The 24,068-nt window shown below is 47.8% G+C and overlaps 1 protein-coding gene across 9 annotated transcripts in view; it reads right to left on the reverse strand.

The window, feature by feature from the left end:
- Positions 1-24,068, reverse strand: part of rxraa (retinoid X receptor, alpha a) — a 123,724-nt gene that overhangs the window by 71,078 nt on the left and 28,578 nt on the right. Inside the window, exon 1 of one of the 9 annotated variants that reach the window (XM_023818617.2) lies at positions 8,979-9,273. The exons of 7 other annotated variants lie outside the window; for them this stretch is intronic. In XM_023818617.2, the coding sequence (XP_023674385.1) occupies positions 8,979-9,006 (28 nt within the window). In that variant the 5' untranslated portion in view covers positions 9,007-9,273. Of the gene's footprint in view, positions 1-8,978; positions 9,274-24,068 lie in introns of those variants that run through there. One more of the 9 variants, XM_023818612.2, reaches the window with a different exon arrangement.

Genomic DNA, 24,068 nt, shown 5'->3' on the forward strand with positions numbered 1-24,068 from the left:
ACCTGATTTACCCCCATATCTACCTGATTTACCCCATATCTACCTGATTTACCCCCATATCTACCTGATTTACCCCCATATCTACCTGATTTACCCCATATCTACCTGATTTACCCCCATATCTACCTGATTTACCCCCATGTCTCTTTACTAGCTGATCACGGCTGCGGTGTGTCTCGTTCTTCACAGGTACTCTGATGGTATCAGGCGCTAACAGCACGAGGGCGTTTGTAAGGAGCAGGATGAGGCTGCAACACAAGGCCCCAGCCACCCCCCCACACCCCCCGCCAAAGCCAGCTGTCCGATCAGCCAGGCAGAAGAACACAGGCCATCTGCAGAGTGACATGGTGAAAACAGGCCACGCCTAGACACAGGACGCGCATGGATTCGCCCCCCCGCCAAGCCCCTCTGACGCAGCCGCATCCGACAAAGCGGTCGGATTTGCTTAAATCCTTTAAACGCGTGCAGCGTGAAGGAGTCCAGCAACCATACTGGGCTGTTAAGGCCTCTGGCAGCACTGGGCCGCTTCAAACACAGAGATCAGAACTCCTGACTTGTGCGTTTCCGCTGCCCACGCGTACGTTTGCGCAGAGGATCATGAATGGAGACAGCCACACACGCTCTGAACTGCTGTCTTGGTGGACTATACCACCTTCAGAACCTGGGGGGGTGAGGAGTTTGCCTTTGTGCAAACTGAACTAATGCTGAGTGGCCCACAGTCTTTGATAGAGGAAAGTAAACCATGTGTATCGGTTCCAAATTTCATGGGTCGCACCCACCCCACCCAAAAGTGGGTCATGCCGAGTTGAAGGTGAGCCCAAACTGAAAATGACAGAAGTCCCCCGCAACGCAGATGGCATGTTGTGACTGTTCATCATGGGGTTGAAGAGGTCTGTCTCACAGGCCTCAGTTTCACTGATGGGGGGGTTCCCTTGGTACATTGTGGTGACTGGAGGGGGGACGACCCCTGCTCTACTGCAGCCAGGGAATGACATCATCAATCTTGATGCTGAACTAAAGCAATGACAAAGCTGGACTGAAAAAAAATCACTTCAATAAATGCACATTAGCACACTTGGGCACTGGATACCCACAATGCCCCTCAGCGGTGCTCAGGATAAGCGGCTGGACCATGGTTGGATGGATGGATCCCCATATTAAACATCTCTCTTCCCTGGTGTGTGCACAGTTCTCTCACTTCAACAGTCGATTGCAAAGTCGAAGCCCATTTGCGATTCCCTCCCTATCAGCGAAGGCCCTGCCCTCATTAAGGACTCTCCGGATGGAATCGACATTAAACACGCGTCCGTGTGAGCAGCCGCTCCATCTCCCCGCAGCCGCCCGCCATCACTCAGATACGCCCCGCTTCCACCGTAGCCAGGTCTTCCCTCGACGGGCACTTAATTAGCAAAACTTCACTGGTGGCGGGGCTCATTTGGGTCATAGTAAAGCCTGGAATGCCCCCCCCCCCCCCCCATCAGCTCAAAGAACCACAGCAGAGGGGAAAGTGTAAAGGAGCAAGAACAGAAAGCAACCAAAGTCCACCAGACGGTTGCGAGACGATCGCTTGCTGCTCCAGATGTGCCACCGCCAATGCCCCCCCCCCCCACACAAAGCTAATACCATGGCCTGCTCCCCCCACACCCTTCATTTGTTTTACTCAGTCTCATGCCATTAACTGCCCCCACTCTCCTATAGCACCAATGTGAGAGTTTAACAGCCCCCCCCCACCCCGGTCCCCCAGCATCTTTCAGATCCTGTCATAAATGCCCAGAGCTTCCTTTTGATACTACAGAAAGAATGTCTGCATGAAAGCAGGGCAGACAGAAAAGGGGACATTATCTGAGTGCTTTGCCTTTCCTTTGTTACTGTAACAATGTAGCAGAATAAATGACTTTTGTATATTTTTGATTGTAAGTTGCACTGTACAGGTTGGTACAGGAAGGTGTGGATCCACGCATGTAAATCTAAGGTGATGTTATCTATCCTAATAACGGGGTCTATCATACACCTTCACAGCCACTTCCCTTTTTCTCCTTCCCGGGCCGACGTCTGAAGATGCCCCCGTTCATCCCCACAGGCGGATATGCAGAGCGGAACCCAGACAGCCTGAATCGGCCAAAACCAGTCATCCTCCGCCTGCACCCTTTCATGTTATTGAGGCCCGAGCTTGTGTTACTGCCTTTTAACTCATACAGGCACGCCCCCCACGCCCCAAATGAACGCACCACAACCTGCCGATGTGACACTTGAACCTGTCAGCGCAGTTCCTGCGGCCGTGGAATGTGTGGGGTGACGACGCAGACACCACCGCAGGCTGCCCCGCTGCGCAGACTATTGTCATCTGGGTAACAGCACCACACAGACATGCTGAAATGCTTCTGACATTCCCCCCCCCCCCCCACCCCCAGTGCCTCAATAAAAAGACAAGTCTGACGACTTGGCGACTGTGTGGAACAAGGACAGGAAACAGGAAGTGCCTGGATTGCCCTCCATCACAGGGCCTCGGCTCTCAGAACTTTGACTTGGGCCCTGAAAATGCCTACCGATTTGGGGAGACGCCTGATTGGCCCACTGCCGAAGAAGATGCCTGATTGGCCATCTGCTGAAGGAGACGCCTGATTGGCCCGCTGCAGATTTCCACAAGCTTGAGCTGTACCTCCAAACCCCCTGCCAGAAGAAGGGGACAACGCTTCCCCTAATGCAGGGTGGCTTCTCTCTGCCAACAGCCGCAGACGCAATGAGGTATGGGGCGTCCAATCATCTGAGAGCCAAGGGGGCTGGTGGGCAGGACTCTGCAAATACACCCCCGAGACCTAAACTTATGGAGTAAGACCTGAGCCAATTGAATACGACTGTGTCCTGGTGTATAAAGATATGTAATATGTAACTATGTAATGCTAAAATACGCAGTGCTGGCTTTACCGTAAAAATAACAACGTAAAATTAACAACCAGCTAAAATTATTCAGTTGTTTTACAATAACCAACACCATCTAAAGCAGGGGACTCCAACCGCTGGTCCGTGCCAGGATTCCACTGCACCCAGAAACATTGGGGGTTTGGGGAGGGGCGGGTCAATTTCCAAAAATGAAGTATATTTTTTACAACCTTACTCTAAAATAAATTGACATGGTTAAACTTATTCAATGGGTCCCGCTGCCCCCCCCCCCCCCCAGTTAGCAGACAAGCATTGATGTGGGTGATACTTTCCTATTACTCATGTGTAATCATGTGTAACCCTCCAGTTCGCATGCCAGTCTGCGGTTGTCAAAAGTTTGGGAAACCCCGACTCTACACCCGTGAGTATCAGGGTCAGGTTTTATTCGTTCTTTTTCTCCCTCCAGTTAACATTGTTTCCTTTTGGTGTGGGGGATTAGGGGTGGGCCTGGCTGGCAGGTAAAGTCTTGTCGGCAAACCTCAGCCGCCCAGAATCCACGCGGAAGCCGTGACGAGACGGACACACGCCGCTTCAGCCCCTGAATGCTGGGGGATGCAGGCGGCGGGCGAAGCGGCATTGGGCCGAAAGGAGAAGCGGGGGACTCGGCACATGCAATAAATCACTGCCAGCTCGCTGCTTGGTGACAGTAAAAACAAAAGGCGTCTCTCCCACCACTTTGCAAACTCATCGGACGAGTTTGGACTGAGCTCACAAAGACTGAGAGAAAAACAGACACCTTACCACTCAAAAAGTCCCCATTCAGAAAAAAATGCATTTTCCACCAGACCTTAAAAAAGTATATTATACTCAGACTTTTTGTTTCTGTAACAGATCTGGACTCACCTGGAATGCGAGAAATTTAATCACAAGGAATTCACCATAAAATCTGAAACTTTAAGTCTCAGAAAGGATACACATGGACAGTAGAACAGACTGTTTCATGAAAGGCTGTTTAGCACATGGTTTCATAACCTTCAGTGTACAGAACACAAAGTTCCAGTTTTGAAAAGTAGCTGCAGAATGACCTGTCCAGGACAGTTAGTGTGCAGGTAACTGACCTGCTGTCGAGGACAGTTAAGATGTCACACACAGTCTATACAGGCAGCTGTTACGCAGGCAGGTAGACATGAGGCAGGGGATCAGCAAAGCAGCGGAATGCACAGCATTATACTGTGTATGAGTCGCAAAGGCCAGCTGTCCCGGACCCCGAGAAGACTCTAAAAAAGAACCAGTAACTTTGAGGCTGGGGGGGAGGGGGACAGAGCTACATTAAAAAGCAGGTTCTAACAACAATGCAGGTAGGGACCATAGCTACAGGATTAGGCATGTTTGCTACTACTGTATGTACTCATAGTGTGCTGCCCCACATCCTGCACCCTGCACTGCCACATGCAAGCAAATCAGAGGTGTTTTTCACTCGGGGGTGGCCGTGACGACCGCATGGGGACAGACTACAGGTTGATCCAGGGAGACCAAATGATGCCACATGTGAGCAGTTTCTCAATGCTGTCGGGGGAAGTAGTTAACTCGATGGTGGGGAGATTGGGCAGGCTGTTTCACGCACACCCTGGGCTCACTGCAACCGGCAGGGGGTCCCCGAGAGCAGTAGCAGTACTTTATTGATCCCTAAGTAAAGTACTACTGCTACTTTCTGGGACCCCCCCCAGCGGTTGCAGTGAGCCCGAGGTGTGAGTGAAGCAGCCTGCCCAATCTCCCCACCACAAGACCATAGCTAACATCATCAATGCCATGCAAAGACAGTGGTCTGCAGAGAGTGGTCTGCACTACAGTTATAGAGTCATAAAGACCTGTCTTTGTTTTGGGGACATCGGAGACCGTCATTCCTCACAATGAATAAGACCAGCCTTTGTTTGCTTAAAGCTACATTTGATCCAAACAGGATTACTTAGTGTCAGATGAACTGGACTTTCCATAAATAGAAAGACTCGTGGTCCGTGAATATCAAGTATAGTCGATGGGCCACAAGCGTAAATAATCGCGGAAAGTCGTAACCTGAGACCATGCCGGCCCGCGGAGCGCGGCACAGCCGTGTGCAGAATCGCACATCACGCCCGTCCTTGGCAGCGTGTTCTGCAGCACGGGGAATAAAAAAAGATGGGGCCCAGCAAACACAGCGCCCATGAAATATAATTCGCGGGGCTGGGAGGGCGAGGGGGGCAATCCGAACCCGGCGCTCGCTGTGATTTACGCAGAAAGATCGGGTCGAATCTCATCAGAGGGCTTCCCCACTTCAAAGGGCCAGGCTGTGAAGGTACGCTCTGCACCATGAACGGCATGCATAATGGCATGCATACAGACCCAGTGCCAGCTACAGCCTGGGAAAAAAAAGAATGAAAAAAAAACGCTTGGAATTTCATTCACTTGATGACATCACAATTGCACTCTGGAACATGCCCTTAATTCTGAAATAATTCAATTCACTTGGAACTTTCCGGAGTGCAAAGGTCAAAGCGTCACCTGCCAGAAAAACAAACAATGAGAAATAAAGGTATTTAAGAAAAATGGTCAGTTAAAATAATTACATGCAATACTGTCCGACCTTCTAGTACATCTGCCAGGCCTGCAGATTGCACTGCATTCAAGCAGAGGGGCTTAGTGCAACTTTATTCAAAGACACTGCAACATCGAACCAACAGGGCGACATTGAGATAATCCAAGCAAGTGCACATATTTGATGGAGCACCTCCGCAGAATCGGGGCTAACGGCTGTCAGGATCGCCTCCGACTCTCAGCGGCCCTCGCGGCTGTGTTTGCAGCCTGGACTCTGCCCGTCTCTTCCGTGCCAATGGGGACCGGGGTCGGCACGATGACCACATTTGATTTGGAGAGGTGCAAAAAAGCAGCGCTGTCACTTTAAGCCATTAATGTTGCGTATAAACCCTCTCCAATAAAAATGACAGCTGTGGACATTCACAAAGGGGCCAAACTCTACCCCGGCAACAAAAACGCCACGCTGTAAACCAGACCCCACCCCCAGCTTTAGCTTTGTTCTTGATTTACTTCCAACTCCAGGCCCCCTAAATCCACCCCCTCCTCCATTTTTTTCTCCTACAATGTCAGTCTCAGGCGCTCATTAAAGACCGTGAACCTCAAGCAATTGGGGGAGGAGGGGTTTGCTCCATACACTTGAACCCCCCCCCCCCACACACACACACACACACTCATCACCAAGTTTTGATGAGTTTATCCAGAGAAGCAGAACATGCAAGAAATACACTCAGGCTACCAGCAACAAAACAAACAGCAAAGCAGGTGCCTTTGCCTACTTGCCTGGTACCGGGACCTCGGCACCTGGACCCCTTGTCCAAACGACCCCCCCCCCCCCACCCGAAAGCGAACCATCTCTAACTTTTTGGATCTCTTCCCAGACATGTCCCCACCATGCATGAGACCTTGAGCAAAGTTGCCTTTCAGATTCCTGCACTCATCTCTCAAGGTAGATGTCATACTTACTCAGCCCACGGGCTCAAAATCATAAAACTAATAGCTGAACAATATCAACTGGATTGTAAAAACATTGCCTGTTATTTTGGGGTCTATGTCCTTTTGTCCTCTAGGGCACCATTCTCTCTCGCTGCCCCCCCCCCCCCCCATGACTAAGGGCGTTACTGACTGTCTCCTATGAACCCACTGCCCCATACGGACCCGCTGAGGGTCCAGCAGACGTTGTGCTCCGCACCACCCAAAATCCATCCAGCGCGGCAGCAGTGCACCGGCGGCATGGTGGCGGCTGCTTCCTGGCACCCTCGCTGCTGTGAGGCGAGGCTGCTAGTTTGACGGGGGCCGCGGTTTCGCACATCCGCCACCTTCTTGTATCCCCTACTCACTTCTTCCTGTTTAGACGCACCCCTCGTGCCAGCCATCAGCTCTGCGGACGCAAAGTTCACCGCACAAGGACCTGCACATTTGGAGTCGGGGGCACGCAAAGGCTGCAGCATTTTGTCCGCAACCCTGCCACTGCAGGCAAGCATGCTCTCACATGCGTATTCCTGCTCGGCTGTGCACAGGACTAACTACAGACACACCTTATCCCTCTATCGTCCGCCAAACCCCAAACCCCGAATTCCACCATGTCCGCCTCGGAAGGGAAGCAATTCAGCTCTGGTCATGAAGAGCTTGCCGACAGATGCTCTCAGGTTTGAAGGGGCACACATTATCTTAAGGGGGGCCATTCGGGCTTGTGTGCATGCGCTCAGGTGTGCATCAAACCACGTGTGAATCATAAGGTCATGATTATACATGGTACATCTCCTGAGTCTCTATAATCAACATACACTGTGAATTTGACATTTTGTATATGAAAACAGGCAAATCAAACACACAGGACCCTAAATTGGATAAACAGAACTTAAAATGCACTGTACATATGGATGGATGAGTGGATGGTTGGATGGAAATAATAGTATTGACATACACATTATATAGCACATATAAATAACAGAATGCAATGCCGAGGGTATAAATCACGTATTTAAAAGTAAATATGAACTACTCTACATTGCGGCCGGTAAACATACATGTGTCTTAAACGTGCCACTAAAGTTAAGTTAAGTGCAAGAAATTTAAATATCAACGCGTTCAGTCTGACTTGCAATCGATAAAAACTGCGATCTCCGTTTCGGCGCAGCTGTCGCCGCTATTGATCAAACGCCTTTAACTTGCACAATATCCCGAGTCCAGCCGCAAAAAATACGTGCAATCTGCACATTTCCATTCACTGATCACTGTTTTAACCCGTAACGAAAAGTCCATCCCCTCCTCCGTAGACCTTGACGAAGCTGCGGACGTGCCGCGCAATCAAAGGCTGCGAAGTGGCATGATCTTCACGCCTCGCACACGGACGATTTCGCATTTTTTTACACCTTCTGCTCCGGGAAGTGACAGCCCTGCAACATCAGCGCTGTTTACAAACAGGGATGCTTCGCTTGGTTTCCCATCTCGGCCGACTTCAGCGATGAACTTCAAAGTGTTCAAGTGCAAGGGACAGCCGGGTCGCCCATGCGACTCACCGGACCGAAAAGACTTCCTGGGGCTGCCGTGAAAGTGAAAACGGGTGCCCTACCTACGGGCAGTTTTTTTTTTTTAAAGAAAAAATAAAAATGTATTTTTAGGCTTCCGAGAAAAGCTATATTTTTGGTGATCATAAGCAGCTACCAGAACCTAGCCCACTTATGCTATGTCCACATCACTGTGTGCCGCGTTATATATAATCTAATTTGGTTACTGGCATCCGAACCATCCGAACCATATAGTCCGCGCCAATGCCAGTCAAATATAATCGTATCAAACAGATGCAGTGTATTTATGTCAACGCCAAAGCAAGCTATAAAAAGGGCTTTCTTACCGCAATTACAGGAAATAATAAGACGCACACATTTAAAGCACCACCGTAAACTGTTATTACCCACGCTGTGGGATGTACGGAAATCATTTTAAAGTTGCATTGGATAACTAGGCTAGAATAACGATACTTTCATATCCGCACCCCACCGCTTTCGGTCAGAAAGCAAACTTTGGATTGTAATCTTGCATTAAATTGAATGTATAATTGTTTAGGAGGAAATGCATGGTAAGAAATACCGAGAAAGTAACCGGTTGTAGTTTTTCAATGAAATGTCACTTGCAACTCAACTGACTGTCATCAAACTCTGATCGCACTGTTACAGAGATGGTGACGTGCCTCTCTTTTTGACAAGCCAAAGTTCATCTTTTTAAATTAATTTATTTTTTCAAATACATCAGGAACCAAAATCAAACTACGCGGAGACCATTAATATTAAACTAGGAATAATTAAAGGCATTCTGCACGATTTTATTCCAGGTTCGTGTTAACGCAATTTTCAAACGCGGCAATAAGTGGCAAACGACAGCGGAATAGGGAAATCGTATGCCGATGAAAAGCATGTAATCTTGTTGACAATTCACTGCAATCCAAACCACCAAATAATTACAAATATAAAACGGTATACAATTAAAGACGCAGCACGAAAAAAAGGGAAACCGAAAAATAAACTTACCCAGTGACAAGAAAGGTTTTGTTTCCATATCTTACGGGTTAGCTCATGCCAGCCAACGCGAACGTGTTTTCTGAGTTTTCAAGATTGAAGGCGATGGTGGCTGTTGCTGACGGCACAGGAGGACGATCCTCGAGCAAAAGTGACAGCGTCAAAAAGCCGCGTCCCGTCGTGTCAAAATTCACTGAATGTAAGTAGTACTTTCCGTTCACGGGCTCCTCTTTCCCCCTCTCTCTCTTTCTCACTCCATCTACTTCGCGAACTACTGGACTGCGCTGCAAAGGGGACCCTCCCAGGGGGGACTCCCACTGCCACAAACACCCCCGCAACGACGTGCCTAAATGAAGAATGTGCGAGGGGACTAATTAATCACACTATTAATTTGTTGTCTGGCTTGCTTTGAGTGATTTTGATCATATATATTTCTTAGGTTGTTTTTGTATGCCTGTCAGAAATTGATTGAAGTTCTTTCTGTAGACGGAGCCGTGTAGGATCACGCGTTACTTAGTGTGTTACTGCAGTTTCTATACGTTTTATATATAAATCCTTTCCTCAACTTGTATAACCGGATCACATATTTCCAGACAAGGCCATACTCTTTGTGTGCGTGTGAATGTATATGTTCATATGGGAACACTAAAAACTCGTTAAAATTTTCCGAAAATTACGTCATGCACGATGAAACGCGCTCATCGTGGAGAACGATTCATTACTGTTTTATTGTGCGAGAGCAATACACAGTTCTCCATAAATATAAAAGGGAAATCGGTATATTAAACAGAATAACTGCTAGGCAAGGAACCATTACAGATGTGGCTATCAACAACAGAATTTAACGTAATACTTGTGGAATCCATAAATACTTGTCAATTATTTCCACCTATCTCCTTTCTTACGTGTTTTAAAATGTAAGTTCTAATGTCAAATACAGTGATTTACCGTCTGACAAAGCAAAAGGGAGGGCCCCTCACATACTCAAAAATCCCCTCTGCCTGAACTGGAAGAGGTGCTGCGGACGCAGTGCGGTTGCAAAGTCGTTAATGTAGAAGGTGGAGAACGAGCGTCGACGATCGGCATAATGTCGTGGTTATTCCATATTTGTGTTAATGTCTAAGTACCAAGAGACAGTCTAGTACACTAATGATAGTGCATGTATTGTGAAACACTCGTGTTGTATATATTTTTCTTTTTCTACTTCGGCTAGCAGGAGTGAGTTGACTTGTTCACGTGTTTAAAGGTAAGCAGGGTCTTCGGGGTACTCAGACGTGCGGCGATCTAGAGGCAATCAATGCAGGAAGATCAATAATTACTGATGTTAAAATCACTGATTATGCCTAATACAAAAAAGTACATCTGCAAATAATAAGTTATGACAATTATATCATTTTTTTAACAGGGTTGTCAAGTTCATCACGATTCACTGACACAGCTCACAAAACACAGATTTAGATGATAGCGACAATCAAATTTACTAGTTAAAGAAACTGTTAATTAAGACAATTATGATAAGTTTCACCATCTCAGATTATAGAAAAAAAACAACATAAGACGCACATTCCACTACAGCCCCGCTCCGAATGACTGATTCACAAAGCTAAGCTTCGCCTCATTGTTTCAGGTGAGGTGGTTTACCCAGAATTCCGGTTTGTCCTGCCGTTCATGAGAGATGGTTTCCGTGCTGGAGCCCAAAAGGATTAAACACTAAGGCACACTGTTTTGCGTGGGGCGATATACAGGACTACGCTGAAGACTGGACTGGTGAATCAATTGCCCACCCCGGTTTTAAATATGTTTATTAAATCTGTAATTTAGCAGTTGTAGATCAGGCCCCCTGGGGGGCTGACATCCCATCCAGAGTGTCTCCTTATCTTGTGGGCCAGAGAAATAAGTGGATGGATGTTTTGGATGGAAACCTGTTGTCGTGCTGTAAACTGAAAGCATCACCAGAGTTTCTTTGCTTGGAATGTTTGATGGGTCTGGTGCCAGGGGGGTTCCCAATCTACAGCCTCGCATTTCCAGCCCCAGGCCACGACCCAGCCGGTTCTCGCCTCCAGGTGAGGTTGATTGTCCGGGTAACGACCTCAATCCCGCCACCGATTAAGCGCAAAAACACTGCCGGTATATCTCACTGGCCTCAGGGACCGGAATTCCCCTTGCCGGGTCTGATCCAGTTTCACTGAGCTTGGGAGTGAGCATGTCTCGCCCCCCCCCCCCCCCTGTCCCTTTAACCTCGCCAGACGGGATCATGGCACCCGTTTGTAACATACAAGGCCCGATAAGCTCATAAGGAGATCAAACACAGTGGGCACAACAAAACACAGGAAGAGCTTGGTTTGGGGATGAATCCAGTGAAAGAAGAAGAAAAAACTGATAAACAAAATATTCAATGGCTGATAAGCAGTTAATTAATTATTAATGATTATTATTAGTGTTATTAAGATCCAGAAAATATAAATGTGTTTCTAATTTGCAAAAGTGATAGCCTGGTAGGTGGGGGTGTGGGTGGGGGTGGTTATGTTGGGTAATAAGCCTGACAGCTTGCTCTCCATCAAATTAATTGATTTCCTGAGATCATGAGTCAGTGAAATTTCAGCGTAGAGTTTGTGCTGCCTCCCCATCTCCTGCTGAACCAGGCCGGGATCACAGGAAACGCGATGGATGTAACGTGCAGCGTGTCAGTAAGTGTGGGCATTGCTTAGAGATTTGGGGGGGCAATCTTATCCAGAAAGGGCTGGTGTGTATGTCGATTTTTGCTGCAACTGCCTAATTGGATAACAAATTAGAGAATTGACTGCCTGAAGAGTCCTCACACCTGGATTTGAACAGCTGACCAAAACCCTGCTTACACCCTGCGGATAAAATTGCCCACCCCCGGTTTCCCAATTTGGTCCTTTTTTTGCTCCCTCTTTTTGCTCCTTCCTAGCTCCCACTGGGAGGGAGCAAAAATATAAACTGTCTGGCAGGTAGCTGGGAGGGAGCAAAAACATGGACCAGCTGTGGGGAAACACTGGTTTAGAGCCTTGTTTTGTTTCATATAGTTTTTTTTTTTAATGAATGAATGAATACACAACAGCATGTCTCAGATTCACCTCTCAAAAGGCTGAGTATGAATATTTATACACTGTGTCTGCACTTGGCGAAATGAGGAGAGGGGAAAAAAATCCAACATCCAGAGAATGTGAAAGCTGGAATTTTTTTCTGTGTTTCTGGTGGCTGAAATGTAATATTTTCGCGGCCAATCATAAGCATACGTGAACGGGGTGAATGGGCGGGGTTCACCCAAGTTTGAACCTCATTTAGGGAGGGAGCTTATTCTCGGCCAATCGGGATGCACTGCGGGGCAAGTCATAGGTTAAAACAACAGGCGGGCTGTGATGTGAGCCTCGCCGTCGGTCGAGGGCCTTCTCTTCAGGAAACGTGCACTTTCAGAAACTGTTATTGTTCCATTTGTCTCCGGCAGGGAGAACCCACAAACCAAGGGAACTGTAACAGCAGGGACTGGGGATGTAGAGAGAGAGAGAGAGAGAGAGAGAGGGAGAGGGGCGACCCAGACGAAGGAACTCATCAGACTCTTGGTTAAAAAGTCAAGAGGAGTTGAGGAAAAGCTTTTTTTTCCACGTTCTTGTGCCTCTTTGCAGATGCTTCCTGGGCTCCTGCGCTGTAATCTGAGACAGACACAACATATTCCTTTAAAATGCCTCGCTTGCTGAGTCTCTCCTGTGCCACTAGACCAAGCAATTTAATCCTGCTCTCTGCCTGTGATTAATAGCTCCCTGACCATTCACCTTTTTTGGGATAAATCTCAGACCACGCGATTTTGGATGCAGCATGATCCTCTCTGTTTTTTTTTTTTCTTTCCCCAGACTTTGGGTAGCTATGTATAGCAAGGAGACTTTATTGATTCTTTTAGGTTGTTCTATTTTTAAACCGCAGTCATTTCGTAAGAAGCCCCAACTTTACCAGGGCTATCGGATTGTTATCCGAAGTTTACTTCTCCTTTTTTTCGTTAAAGATACAGGTGTTTTCGAACAGCTCTGTACTTTTGTCAGAACAACGGAACAAGAATGCTTAGAAAAAAGTTGCTGTCTGAACATGTAACCACCTCGATATTGGAAGTGGGTGATTCATTAAATTAATTACCAAAAAATGAAACTCAATATTCATTTTAGCAACTTTCAGATTTTTCTTCGGTATTGGATTCATATTTATCTGACAAAATTTTTTTGTAAAGATCACTCATGCAATATTTTTAATGACGGTGAGGGTGGGTGATGAATGAGGGGAGAATGTAATTAGGGTGGAGACTTGCATGCTAATTAATAATTTAGAGAACAGGACAAACAAATAAAAATACATTATTTCATGCTTGATCAATACAAAGAATAGCAAGTGAATGTGTATTATTCAATTTTTATGGCCAGACAGGCAGCTCTTCTCAGACAGGAAGGCTGAGGTAAGACTAATTATTTAGGGTAAAGCTGGGGGGGGATAGGTCGAAGTGGGGGGTACCACGACTGGCTGCGCATTTGTACACTTCTGCACAAACTGTGAGGATCTAGGCTCACATTCCACATGCGGAGGCATTAAGATCTAGCGGACGCCACTGGGCCAGGAGTCAACATCTGGAACAGTGGAGTACTCGTTGATGGACACTTCCTCTGAGATAACCACACCCGATTGGGGCGGCGGGCATGGCCCACTTCAGATTTCCACATGGCAACCGTGGCAAGATGAAGGGCACTGCTGGGCACAGCATTAACACCACTCAAAATAAATGAAGAGTTTATAGCGAGAGGTCTTGATGGGACCTTTAAGATGGTGGGGGCTGGGGTGTTCCTAGTGGTGGGGGGGGGGGGGCAGTGCAAAGATTATCCATTGGCATGACTGAGGACAATGGCAGGCCAGCAAGAGGGCTGATATTCAGTATCCTTCTCCCGTCACTCACCGATTCAAAACATATCATTGGCTAATGATGATGTTGGCCCCTCTGTATGAATCATGGCCCCTCTTAGGCCCCCCACCTTAAAAAAAAATCCTATAATCGCCCCCCAGGAAAGAACCAGAAAACCATATACAACACTCATGACAATGAAGTTCCCCCATAATGCATTGCACCGTTTAATTTTATACTTCTATATAAGGCTATGATGACTCTGGTTCAGTGCCATTATCGATATTAAATGCTGCGTTGCCGCGGCGATGCGTCTGAGGTGTTTAAATAGCTCCACACACAGGTGCGGCTGGAGACCGTAAACTGCAGGCGCAGTTTGCCCCATAGGACATGTTTCGTTCTTTAATAATGCATTTGTCTGAAATCGGCCACATGCAGGTGCGACAATAAATGTCTGCTCCGCCGTATGTGGTGTTTTTTTGTTTTTTTTTTTGTACAGCTGAGATAAAAGCAGGGAACTCTTCCTCCCTGTCAGGTGTAATCTGGTTGCCTGCGGTGTGTTGTTAGGCGCTGCTGGTTGGAATCCAATATGCGGGGTTTCTGAGGAGGAATTAGAATGTACCGGAAGGCGGCGGCGGAGGAAGGAACGCTCCGTGGGGTTGCGTGGAGGACAGGTGCCCCCTTTGGGTCCGAGAAACCGCTGCCATCCGGCTCAGGCTAAATGGGTGTGGCTGGGGGGTCCAGTAAAAGGAGGCGGGGGGAGGGGGGGGGGGGGCGGTAATCTACCAGGATCAATTTTCAGCTGCAATCAATTTCGTGTATATGGACTTCACTGAGAAAATGAGTGGGGGGTGAGGGCAAATTCAAACCCCCCCTCAGCCCATCTAACCAACCTGCTGCATTGCACAGCACACATTATCTGCACCAGGCACATCACTTTAATTTATTTATGTATATGATTTATTATATTTGCTCATTTGACAGTTTCCCACGACTCCCCAAAGTAAATTTCTTGTTTCTAATAGGACTTGGGGCAGTACGGTGATGTGCAGGTTAGAGTACTGTAGCCTCACATCTCTGAGACCAGCATTTGAGTCTCTGCCATGGCTCTGTGTGTGGAGTTTGCACGCTCTCCCCATGTCCTCATGGGGATTCCTCTCAGTACTCCAGTTCCCCCCACCCCGCCACATCCAGTATGCATGCCTTGGTGAATTGCAGTTATCAAACCGCCCATAGGTGAACATGTGTTTGCCCTGCGATGGGCTGATGGCCGTTCTTGCCTGTTTCCTGCCTTGTACCTGTAGCTTCCAGGCTCTGGACAAGCAGTTACAGGAAGTGGATGGTATAAGGATTGGCTGATGGGATTCCGATAGGATGGGTGAGTTTTAGCGAGTTGAGTGTGTGAGTACACAGTAAGCCCCAGTGTGGGGTATAGGTCCCCAGATGGGGTGTGACGCTCATTCCCTGTAATTTAATTGTCCCGTGCAGTAGGGGGCGCTCCTCCATGGTACCGCTGCTCCTGGCAGACCAGCAAAAGAAGCCAATAATAGATAAAGCGGCCCAGGTCTGTTGAAAGCCACCAAGAAGCAGGGGTGACCGCGCCCTGGCCTCATCTCATCGGCGCTCCGGACCCCTGGGGGGGGGGGGGGGGGGCGGATCTGAGCTGTTCGCTGCGATGTTGCACAGCAGCGTAAATTGAGAAGTAGTTCATGCCTGGGGTCAGCGTTCCTCCGAGATGCAGAAATTCCTTTCCTCTCCCCGCCGTCTTGCCTGACGCCTGAGTCCGTTAGGTACGGAGGAATCGGACACGGGTACAGTTTCCTGTTGGGGGGCGTGAAGGCGGTGAGCACTAAGCTAATGTGTGGGACATGAGACATTTTTGGGACATGGGACATGGTTCTTTGTGATATTCTGCTTTTTGTCTGGAAATGTTGATTTAAAACCTCACGAGCCACTGACATTACCGGGCACTGAAACGGCTGAATTCCACATTTTATTGTTCCTTTATCCCTCTACGGTTTGGAATTGACCTATAACTAAACAAAAAAAAATCTGCAATTAAACGGCAAGCCAAAAACAAAACTTGTTTTACTGAGGCTGAGCAAAGTCCAAGCACCTGGACGAGGAAGCTCTCGCCAGACGTGGCCAGCGGGGGTGCTAGAGAGGGGACTTGGCCTGGCTCTCCGGGCTGTTCCAGCAGCGGCCGCTCGACCATCTCATCCATGCTCATTATCTCCCCCTGCAACTCCAAGTGCAATGGCTGTGTCTAGCCAGACCACCCTTTCATGGTGATTTATTGCACCCCCCCCCCCCCCATTACCCCCCCTGGTGCCCCCCCATCCCTGCAGGTCCACTGCTGCAGCGCCCATAGCCGGCGGTGTCATCTGCCATAAATCTGAACACTTCCTTCCACTGTCTTGCTCTTCAAGGGAAACCTCCTCTCTTGCAAACACCATTAAGTTGTCTTGCCTTTCTTACCCTCCCCCTACGTTTACTGAACTACAGCAAACAGGCATAACATGGGAGTCTCCCTGGGCCTGTCTGGGAAGCCAATTCCCCATCTCAGACTAACAGAGCATGCACTGTTTATTTTGAATGCTTAATTTCCACATGCAAATATAACCATTTAGAAGTAAGATGAAATTTTGCATAAGAAAGCACTGCAACATGAATAAAAATTAGCTAAAGAAAACAAATGTTCCGTCTTTTCTCTTGAAATTAGGATCCGTTTCGAGGAAAGTTCGGCAAACAAAAACAAACAAAGTGAAGGACAGTCTCCTTGAAAGTATTGAATTTCCAACCGGTTTCCGCAAAACGCTTTCGGCGAGAGGAACTGTCGCTGATCAGCAGAACCGGCCGCGTTCCGGCGTTCTCCGCGGGCACCTGGGAGGGTGGGGCGAGCCGGGATAAAGACAGAGCGCCGGCGAGAGGCGTAAGCGCATTTTTAAAATCCGAGATGAAAGGAGCCACGGGCCGCAGCTACGAGTCACAGCGCCGGGAAGATTAGCCGGGAGGCTCACGCTCGGAACCCAAAACTAGGCCCCCATCTTCCTGTGCCACCCCAGAACGGCAGCACCGAAACCTGGCTTCCATACCCATCCCGTCCCGCAGAACGGGAGTCACAAATGGAGGTTTGGATGGAGACACTGAAAATGACAGATCTGAACAGCAAGAGGAACTGAAGGCTGTAGAGGGGAGGAAACACTAACTGCTGTCTGTCAGGCAGAGCGCCCCCTGTTGTCCAGAGTGATGAATACTTGTGGGCAGGGCTTATGTACGAATTACAGTTCTTTCTACGTAAACAACCGATGTCTGGATATGAATAGTGTCCGTTGTCATGTGACCTCACGCAGGGCAAACTGCTGTAGACTCTAAACTGCTCTCAGAAAATCAAGAATCAAACTTTTTCTAATCGTGCGGATGGACCCCTCTTGCAAATCCCCCTGTATCCCTCCCCGGAGCGTTAAAAAAAACTGACTGGCAGAACTGTCAGAGTGCAACAATCTTGAAATAACCATGTGGCGGTGACAGCCAGCATACATGAGTGGAGATGACCACCCAGAGCACGGAGATTTATTTTAAAGTGACAAATTATTAGTATTTATGCAAATCCACATTAAGTGGCATTTTATGGCTCGTCAGGATCTCTTAGTTGGAAAAGAATTTAGTTCTGGGATGTGAATGACAGCAGACGGACTTGGTGTGAATGACGCTTTCTGTGGGGAAACCGAAACGGCAAAAACGGGCTGCAGTTTCGGCGGACGGCGTTTGTAGGGCGTGTCACGCCTGCCGCTGTGCCCCCCCAACACGCATCCCAGCTGTCCGGCACCGTTCAGCGTGTATTCAAGGTTGACAGAGGCAGTGTGAAGGCCAAAAGCAAGTGGACCTGTCACCAAGAGGGTCACTAGATATTTATGAAAGGGGGGTTAAGCGTTTACTAGGGGGGTCTGAAGATGAATGAGAACACGCTATTCAAGCTAATTACTGTATATTTATTGGGGGAGGAGGCTAAAGGACATTTTTGGGGGACTAAAGCACCCCAGGACAGCCCTAGCTATACCCTGCTTGTCACCAAAGGTCTGTGGTGGAAATTCCAGAAATTCTTGTTGCAACCATAAGGAATGACCTGAGTTACTTTGGGAAAGATACGCTTGTACAATGAGAGAGGAATGAGAGAACCTTTATAGGTTGGACTCCACAACTCAGAACAGAGACTCATCGCCCCATCCTCTCGCACCCTCACTCCACGGATCTCACCCTCCCCCCAATCCGAAACTACACATCTGCTCCCGGCAGGTTTGTGTCGCTCGCTCACGTGGAGACACAGAAAAGCACTCCGCTTGAAAACAGCGTTGCCTATGAAAAGAGCTGCCCCCCCCCGAAGCTGTAACTGAGACCACATCTGTAAATGATGTAAACATAGACGTGTTTTTATCATAAACTCAGGACCATCTGTACTGGAATTAAAGCGACCCTATTATAATTGTGATATTTTATTTACGTGAAATTTTATTTCTAAGCATTCTGAATACACTCATTTTTTTTATAGTTGTGACAGACACATTACTTTATTTCATTTAAACTGATACATTATAATAAAAATGCATTTGATGTAGCTACACAATATAAATGTAGATAAATTTGGAATCTGTATAGCCATAGTGATAAGATCAAGACATATCATATGTTAAACAGATATCTTCACTTGAACGTATTGCCATGCATTACATAATACAGCTGCTGTAATTTTTTTCCGAAGTGCTCTGGCATCTTTACATTTTTCTCCTTCAGCTGAAAGATGAGTGTCTCTGTTGACTCTCTGAGTCCCCTTTGGAGGGGCCCCTTTCCTGGGGATCTACCATTTTGTCAGACTGTAGAGGAGCCATTGGTAGGCTAACTTCATTGCGTTGCGGGTCAAGCCGGGTCGCCCTCAAGGATCCTGTGGTCAGGATCCCCCTCATCCCCATGACTACCCCCCATGGTTGAGGAAAATACCATGGGAGTGGGGGGGGGGGGGCACTTGGCTCCCACAGGGGATCTGCTATCCCTTACAAGAGCCCTTGTTGACAGTCTGGTGACTAATAGGGCAACTTCATTGACAAGTACAGATGAGTGCCTGCAAGGCGGCTATCCAAGAGACAGGCCACCAAATTTAATAATGTCACCGCACCCGCAGCTTCCCCTGGTTCTGTGATGTCATTTGTGGAGCAGGGCAGGGCATCGCAATCTCTCTTCCGCCCATCTCTCAGAATTGTCGCCGGCTTCCTTTGTGCGCTCATGGGAGTTTTACTTACACAATAATGTTCTGAGGGCAGAATGAAAAATGATTGGTTCAGAGAAATATCCAGTCAGATTGTAGGGAAAACGGGTCCAAGCAACTAGAGGAGGCAGGACCAATACCTCTTCTATATCTCTCTGAACCAATCATTTTTTTTGTTCTGCCCTCAGAACATTTTTGAGTAAGTAAAACTCCCGCAAGCCTTTTGCGCACCTGGGTGTCTCCGTATAAGAGGATTCCTCAAGTTTTCAGGCAAAGCACGTGGCTCATGGGCAGAAATTCTCCCAGTAAAACATTAACAAGGTGCCGTCCACTCTGGATGACCCCCAGAAGTTTTAGGAGGGCCCTTGTACACTGTTTTTATTGCTGAAATATTAACTTACACTTTATGGCCGAAACATTGACATAAACTTTGATTCTGGCATTAGACGCTTGTGTCGGTGGTCCAAGTTACAGCTCAGGGATCAAGTTTTTAAGACATCCTTTAAGTTGATTTGGGGTTGGCCAAGATGCTTATGTATTATCTGATCATTTCTCTGCTGTGGCTTAACTGACAGGTTTGTCTCATGTTAATAAAGTATATCCTGCGTTACTTAATGAGATAAATATTTAGGTTGTGGTTGGCGTCCCTGTCCTGGGTTATTCTCTGCTTTGTGCACATCCCTCCTGGGATAGGTTCTGAACCCCTGCGACTGAAATTGAATGAATTTAGAGTCCACTATTCCCTAGTGCCACTGCTATACCTTGTGCAGAATGCAGTGATGAGGTGGAGAATGAAACATGACATGAAGTTGATTTTGGTTTCTGCCTTTTGATGCTCTTGTATCTTCTAAAAATGCCTGGATGGCCAGTGGTGGCCACAGATGTTGCCAAGCTGGGTGCTGTCCCTGCCCCACCATGCTGCCCCACCATGCTGCCCCACCATGCTGCCCCACCATGCTGCCAAACTGTAGCCGATTCATAAATTCTCGGATTGCTACCAGTGTAAAGTTTGTCGTGTGATACTCTTCCCCCAGCCCTAAAATAAAACCGGGGTGGGGGGGGGCGAAATGAGAGCCCAGGACTCGGACGCCGACATTGCGTGTGCTGCCAGATCCGATGCCAACCCAGTAACGTCCTCCCCGGCACGCGGCCCCTGGCGGGAAACGGCGATCTGAGATGCGTCGGGATGCAGCGCCTAACCCGGCGCCCGTTCACCGCGGGCGCCTCAACACTCCCGTGCAGCCCGGTGACGCCACCATCTGCCGCTGGCTGCGTCTCCTTTGACGAGCGCGACTGCGCTTATACAGGTAAGAGCCCCGTGTTAATTCATCCTGACGTACAGGAAACCGCTGATTGCTTCATGCTGCTGCAGATTAAACTTTAACTACTCCTGAGAGCAGCGATGCTCCACACATCATATACAGTACATCCCACTCGCAACCCCTGGATTTCTCCTGCCCCCATCCCATATTAATAGATGCGTCACCCTGCTCTCCGGTCGTGATTATGTTGTCTGGCGGATTCGTCGTCCTGAAGCAGCTCAAGATTTCTCCATTTTTATGGCTGTATAATTTCATTGGATCTATTTGGGTCCAGCATACACAGTGGTGACTCTTACAGGACTTGATGGAGACAGTGAGTCCTGGCCCGTAAAACCCGCCGGCTCCCTGCCAGCTACGTGACGACGGCTGTCCGTGGCGGAGCAGCGCAGGCTCCCCGGAGCTCCATGTCAGGATGGCCGCAGCTAACCCTGCTCCTCTTCAGCTCTCCTCCTTCTGTTCCCCCTTCTGTCTGCGTGCTGTCCCAGTTTCCCGGGGAAAATGAGATGCAGCCAGCAGTCGGCTCGTTCACGCTTGACGTTAGGGGTGTAATCGGAGAGCGCTCTGCGTCGGGCAGCAGGAAGCTGCGCTTCTGACATCGGGCCGGAGCAGGAGGGTGAAGCTGGCGAGATCCGATTGAGGACCGGGCAAACGTGACCGACGCTCACCCCAAACTCACCCCAAACTCACCCCGGACACACCCATCCCCAAAATCTGTGTCTGGCAAATTGAAGGGGGTAACCACAAATGGCGGCTTGAATGACCATCTGGAGTCATGATTCACTCTCGTATTGAGTCATGTACCCCCTGAAATTAAGTTATGCAGGTTATCAATTAAATTTAATTAATTATGCTTATACCTAGCTCTTGAAGTTAAGTGAGGCAATTAACAGTAATTTGTGTGGCTGTCGGTTCCTGCCGCTTTAACAGCAGTATATGGTTGTATGTCATGAATGCCGCACAGGGTCCAATAAACATGCATTTATTTGGATTAGAGTCAGCCTTCCCAGGCCCTAGTATCAAGGGATCTGCCTTCATTTCCCTCTCATTTAACATTCTACGCGTGACAGAGGCGGTAAATCAGACTTATTGATCTCCCGGCGAATTCCGTGTGAGAAAAAAAGAGAGAAGAGAGACGGCCATCTTTTTGGGAGGGTCGGTTCAGCGGGTGCCAAAAGTCGGTTGGCCGGCGAGTCACACAAAGACCCGCAAACACCTGCGCTGCACAGACTCAGTCTGGACCGCGGCCGAACAAACCGGGACTCATTTTCTGCACAAACAGTCCCACTGACCGGACAGAAAGCGTACAAGCACTGTGTAAATATAATTGTTTGATGAGTAACTGATGAATAACAGAGCTTATGCAATGGAATATCGAATATTTATGCATGGGAAGATTATAAACGGCACACCCTGGAAACTCTTGGCGCACGGAATTGGGCAAGTTTTTGCTCATGTGCTGGGGGGTGATTATGCCTGTGTTTTCTGTGTTTATGCTGTTTCATTGTTCCTCTGATGATTTCATGCTGAAACAGTGAAAAGAGGGGGGTGCATTGATACACCCTTTGGTGGCTTGGCCATTGTAGCGTCAGTCGTCCTGTACCTTACAGAGAACCAACTGGAAAGGGGCTTCCGGAGTAAATACTTAAGCGTGTTCAGACTGACCATGCCCCCCCCCAGTTTATAGGTTACTTTTCAAATGCTGCGCTTTATCCATGACTGATTTATAGCAGTAGGCGGGAATGGAGGTCAGACCCTGAGTGATCTTTTTGTTTTTGACTTCACCGTTAGGTTTGTGTCTCATTTCTTAATTAAACAAATATTTAGGCTGTTCCCCCCCAAAAAACCCTCTCTCGAATTGCCTCCTCCACCAGCAATTGTCAGTTCCAGTTAGTTCCATTTTGTGCAAGAGTGCAAGATGAATGTGGTGATGAGGGGGAATACTATATACCAAGGGGTATATATCCCAGCGATAATTGTGAAAGGCCAACATGATGTATGACAAAAAGATTAAGACTGTTCATGTTAGATTAGATTAGATTCAACTTCGTTACTGTAAAAAGTACTAGTACTCAGACAACTAAATGCAGTTTGGTACTAATCTGAAACTGCAAAATAGCAGGTAAGTGTTAGAAATACTTGTACAATATATAAATGTGTCATACACAAATAGAAAAATGGATGTCTTTACAATGGTATATGTGGTATAGATAGTTTGCTAAAAATAATGTGGTCAGAATGGGAAAAAGTGCAGGATGTCAACACCTGTGGTCAAACGACAGTCACAATGGGTGTTTCTCAATACCAAGAACACAAAGACCGTACTCGTGGTCTTGGCAAGACTGGTCTTGCTAACTTGCCTCCCAAGAACTTGGGGAGCAATGAACCATGGGATTGGTCTCGTTTGGCGAGGATGCAATTGATGTTTGATCCTTGATATTTGGGGGGGGGGGGGCAATGACGACATCTGAGGATTTTTACCATCCTCTGTACTTCTGTTCTTGAGTATTGGAACTGGCTTTTGGCAATATGACGTAAAACGGGTACACGAGCACACAAGTACACAAGTATATTGAGAAACAGCCAGAGATTCTGGTGCCCCTGGTCTCGCCCTGGGCTCACGACTTAGATTGGGGTTACTAAGGCACCCACACCAATCTGTAGCTAGCGGGACCAAGGGCAGGTGAACTGAATCTCCACCAATGCTCACAGTAACCAGACCCCGCCCCCTCTGCTGTGCGCTAATCCTGACCCCACTGCCCTAACAGCCCTATGGAGAATATCCTTCACAGACTTCACATCAGAAATCATGCCGGGTATTTGGTAAATATTTTTGTTTTCTTTATATAACCACCAATAATTCTGGAAACTGATAAGTCTGCTTCTTACATTACCATCCTGTGTTGGTATCTTGGATGATGTAAAGTCATGGGGGGGAGGGGTAATCATATATGGGTAAGGATTTTAGGACAAAAGTAATCACGTTTTCCACAGTGAGAAGAGAGGAATTTTTAGTCAGGTCTCTTGCCCCCACCCCCCACCCCCCCATCCTCCCCCTACAGCTGAGAAAGCTATGTAATGTGCTGCTTTGAAGAGGATGCATGTAAAATCACCTTGTTTAAATTCTGTGGTCCCCAACATGTATTAACCTATACATCCATTAACCTTTTAATTTTCAGACCAGGAGTTGAGATTCTGTGTCATTTCCAAGCTCAAACAAGGAGTGGAATCACGGACCTTATAGGAAGATTTCAAAACAGCAGAATAAAGGAGCTCAGCATTTTTTTAAGCCGACATCAGCAAGGTCATTAGACGGCGTGCAAAGAAAAAATGTCGCGTGACACATGTGCTGAATATTTCGTTTGCATGTGACCAAACGTGAATGACCATCAGACCCAAGCTCTGCAGACAGATCTGCCAAGCCCAATTCTTCCGTTTGGTGATGGGCCCACACAGCATCTGAGGGTCATTAAGAAAATAGGCCAGCAAGTTCTTTAACTCTTCAGATTTTTTTTTTATGTATAAACCGCAGAGGCCAGAGAAAAGTCCCATAAATGACCTGACCTTGGGCTGATAGGGGAGAATGTGACTTGTCCTGCGCCGTCGCATTTCCACACTGCGAA

This window comes from Paramormyrops kingsleyae, chromosome 7 (genome assembly GCF_048594095.1).
Source record: "Paramormyrops kingsleyae isolate MSU_618 chromosome 7, PKINGS_0.4, whole genome shotgun sequence".
Lineage (NCBI taxonomy): Eukaryota > Metazoa > Chordata > Actinopteri > Osteoglossiformes > Mormyridae > Paramormyrops > Paramormyrops kingsleyae.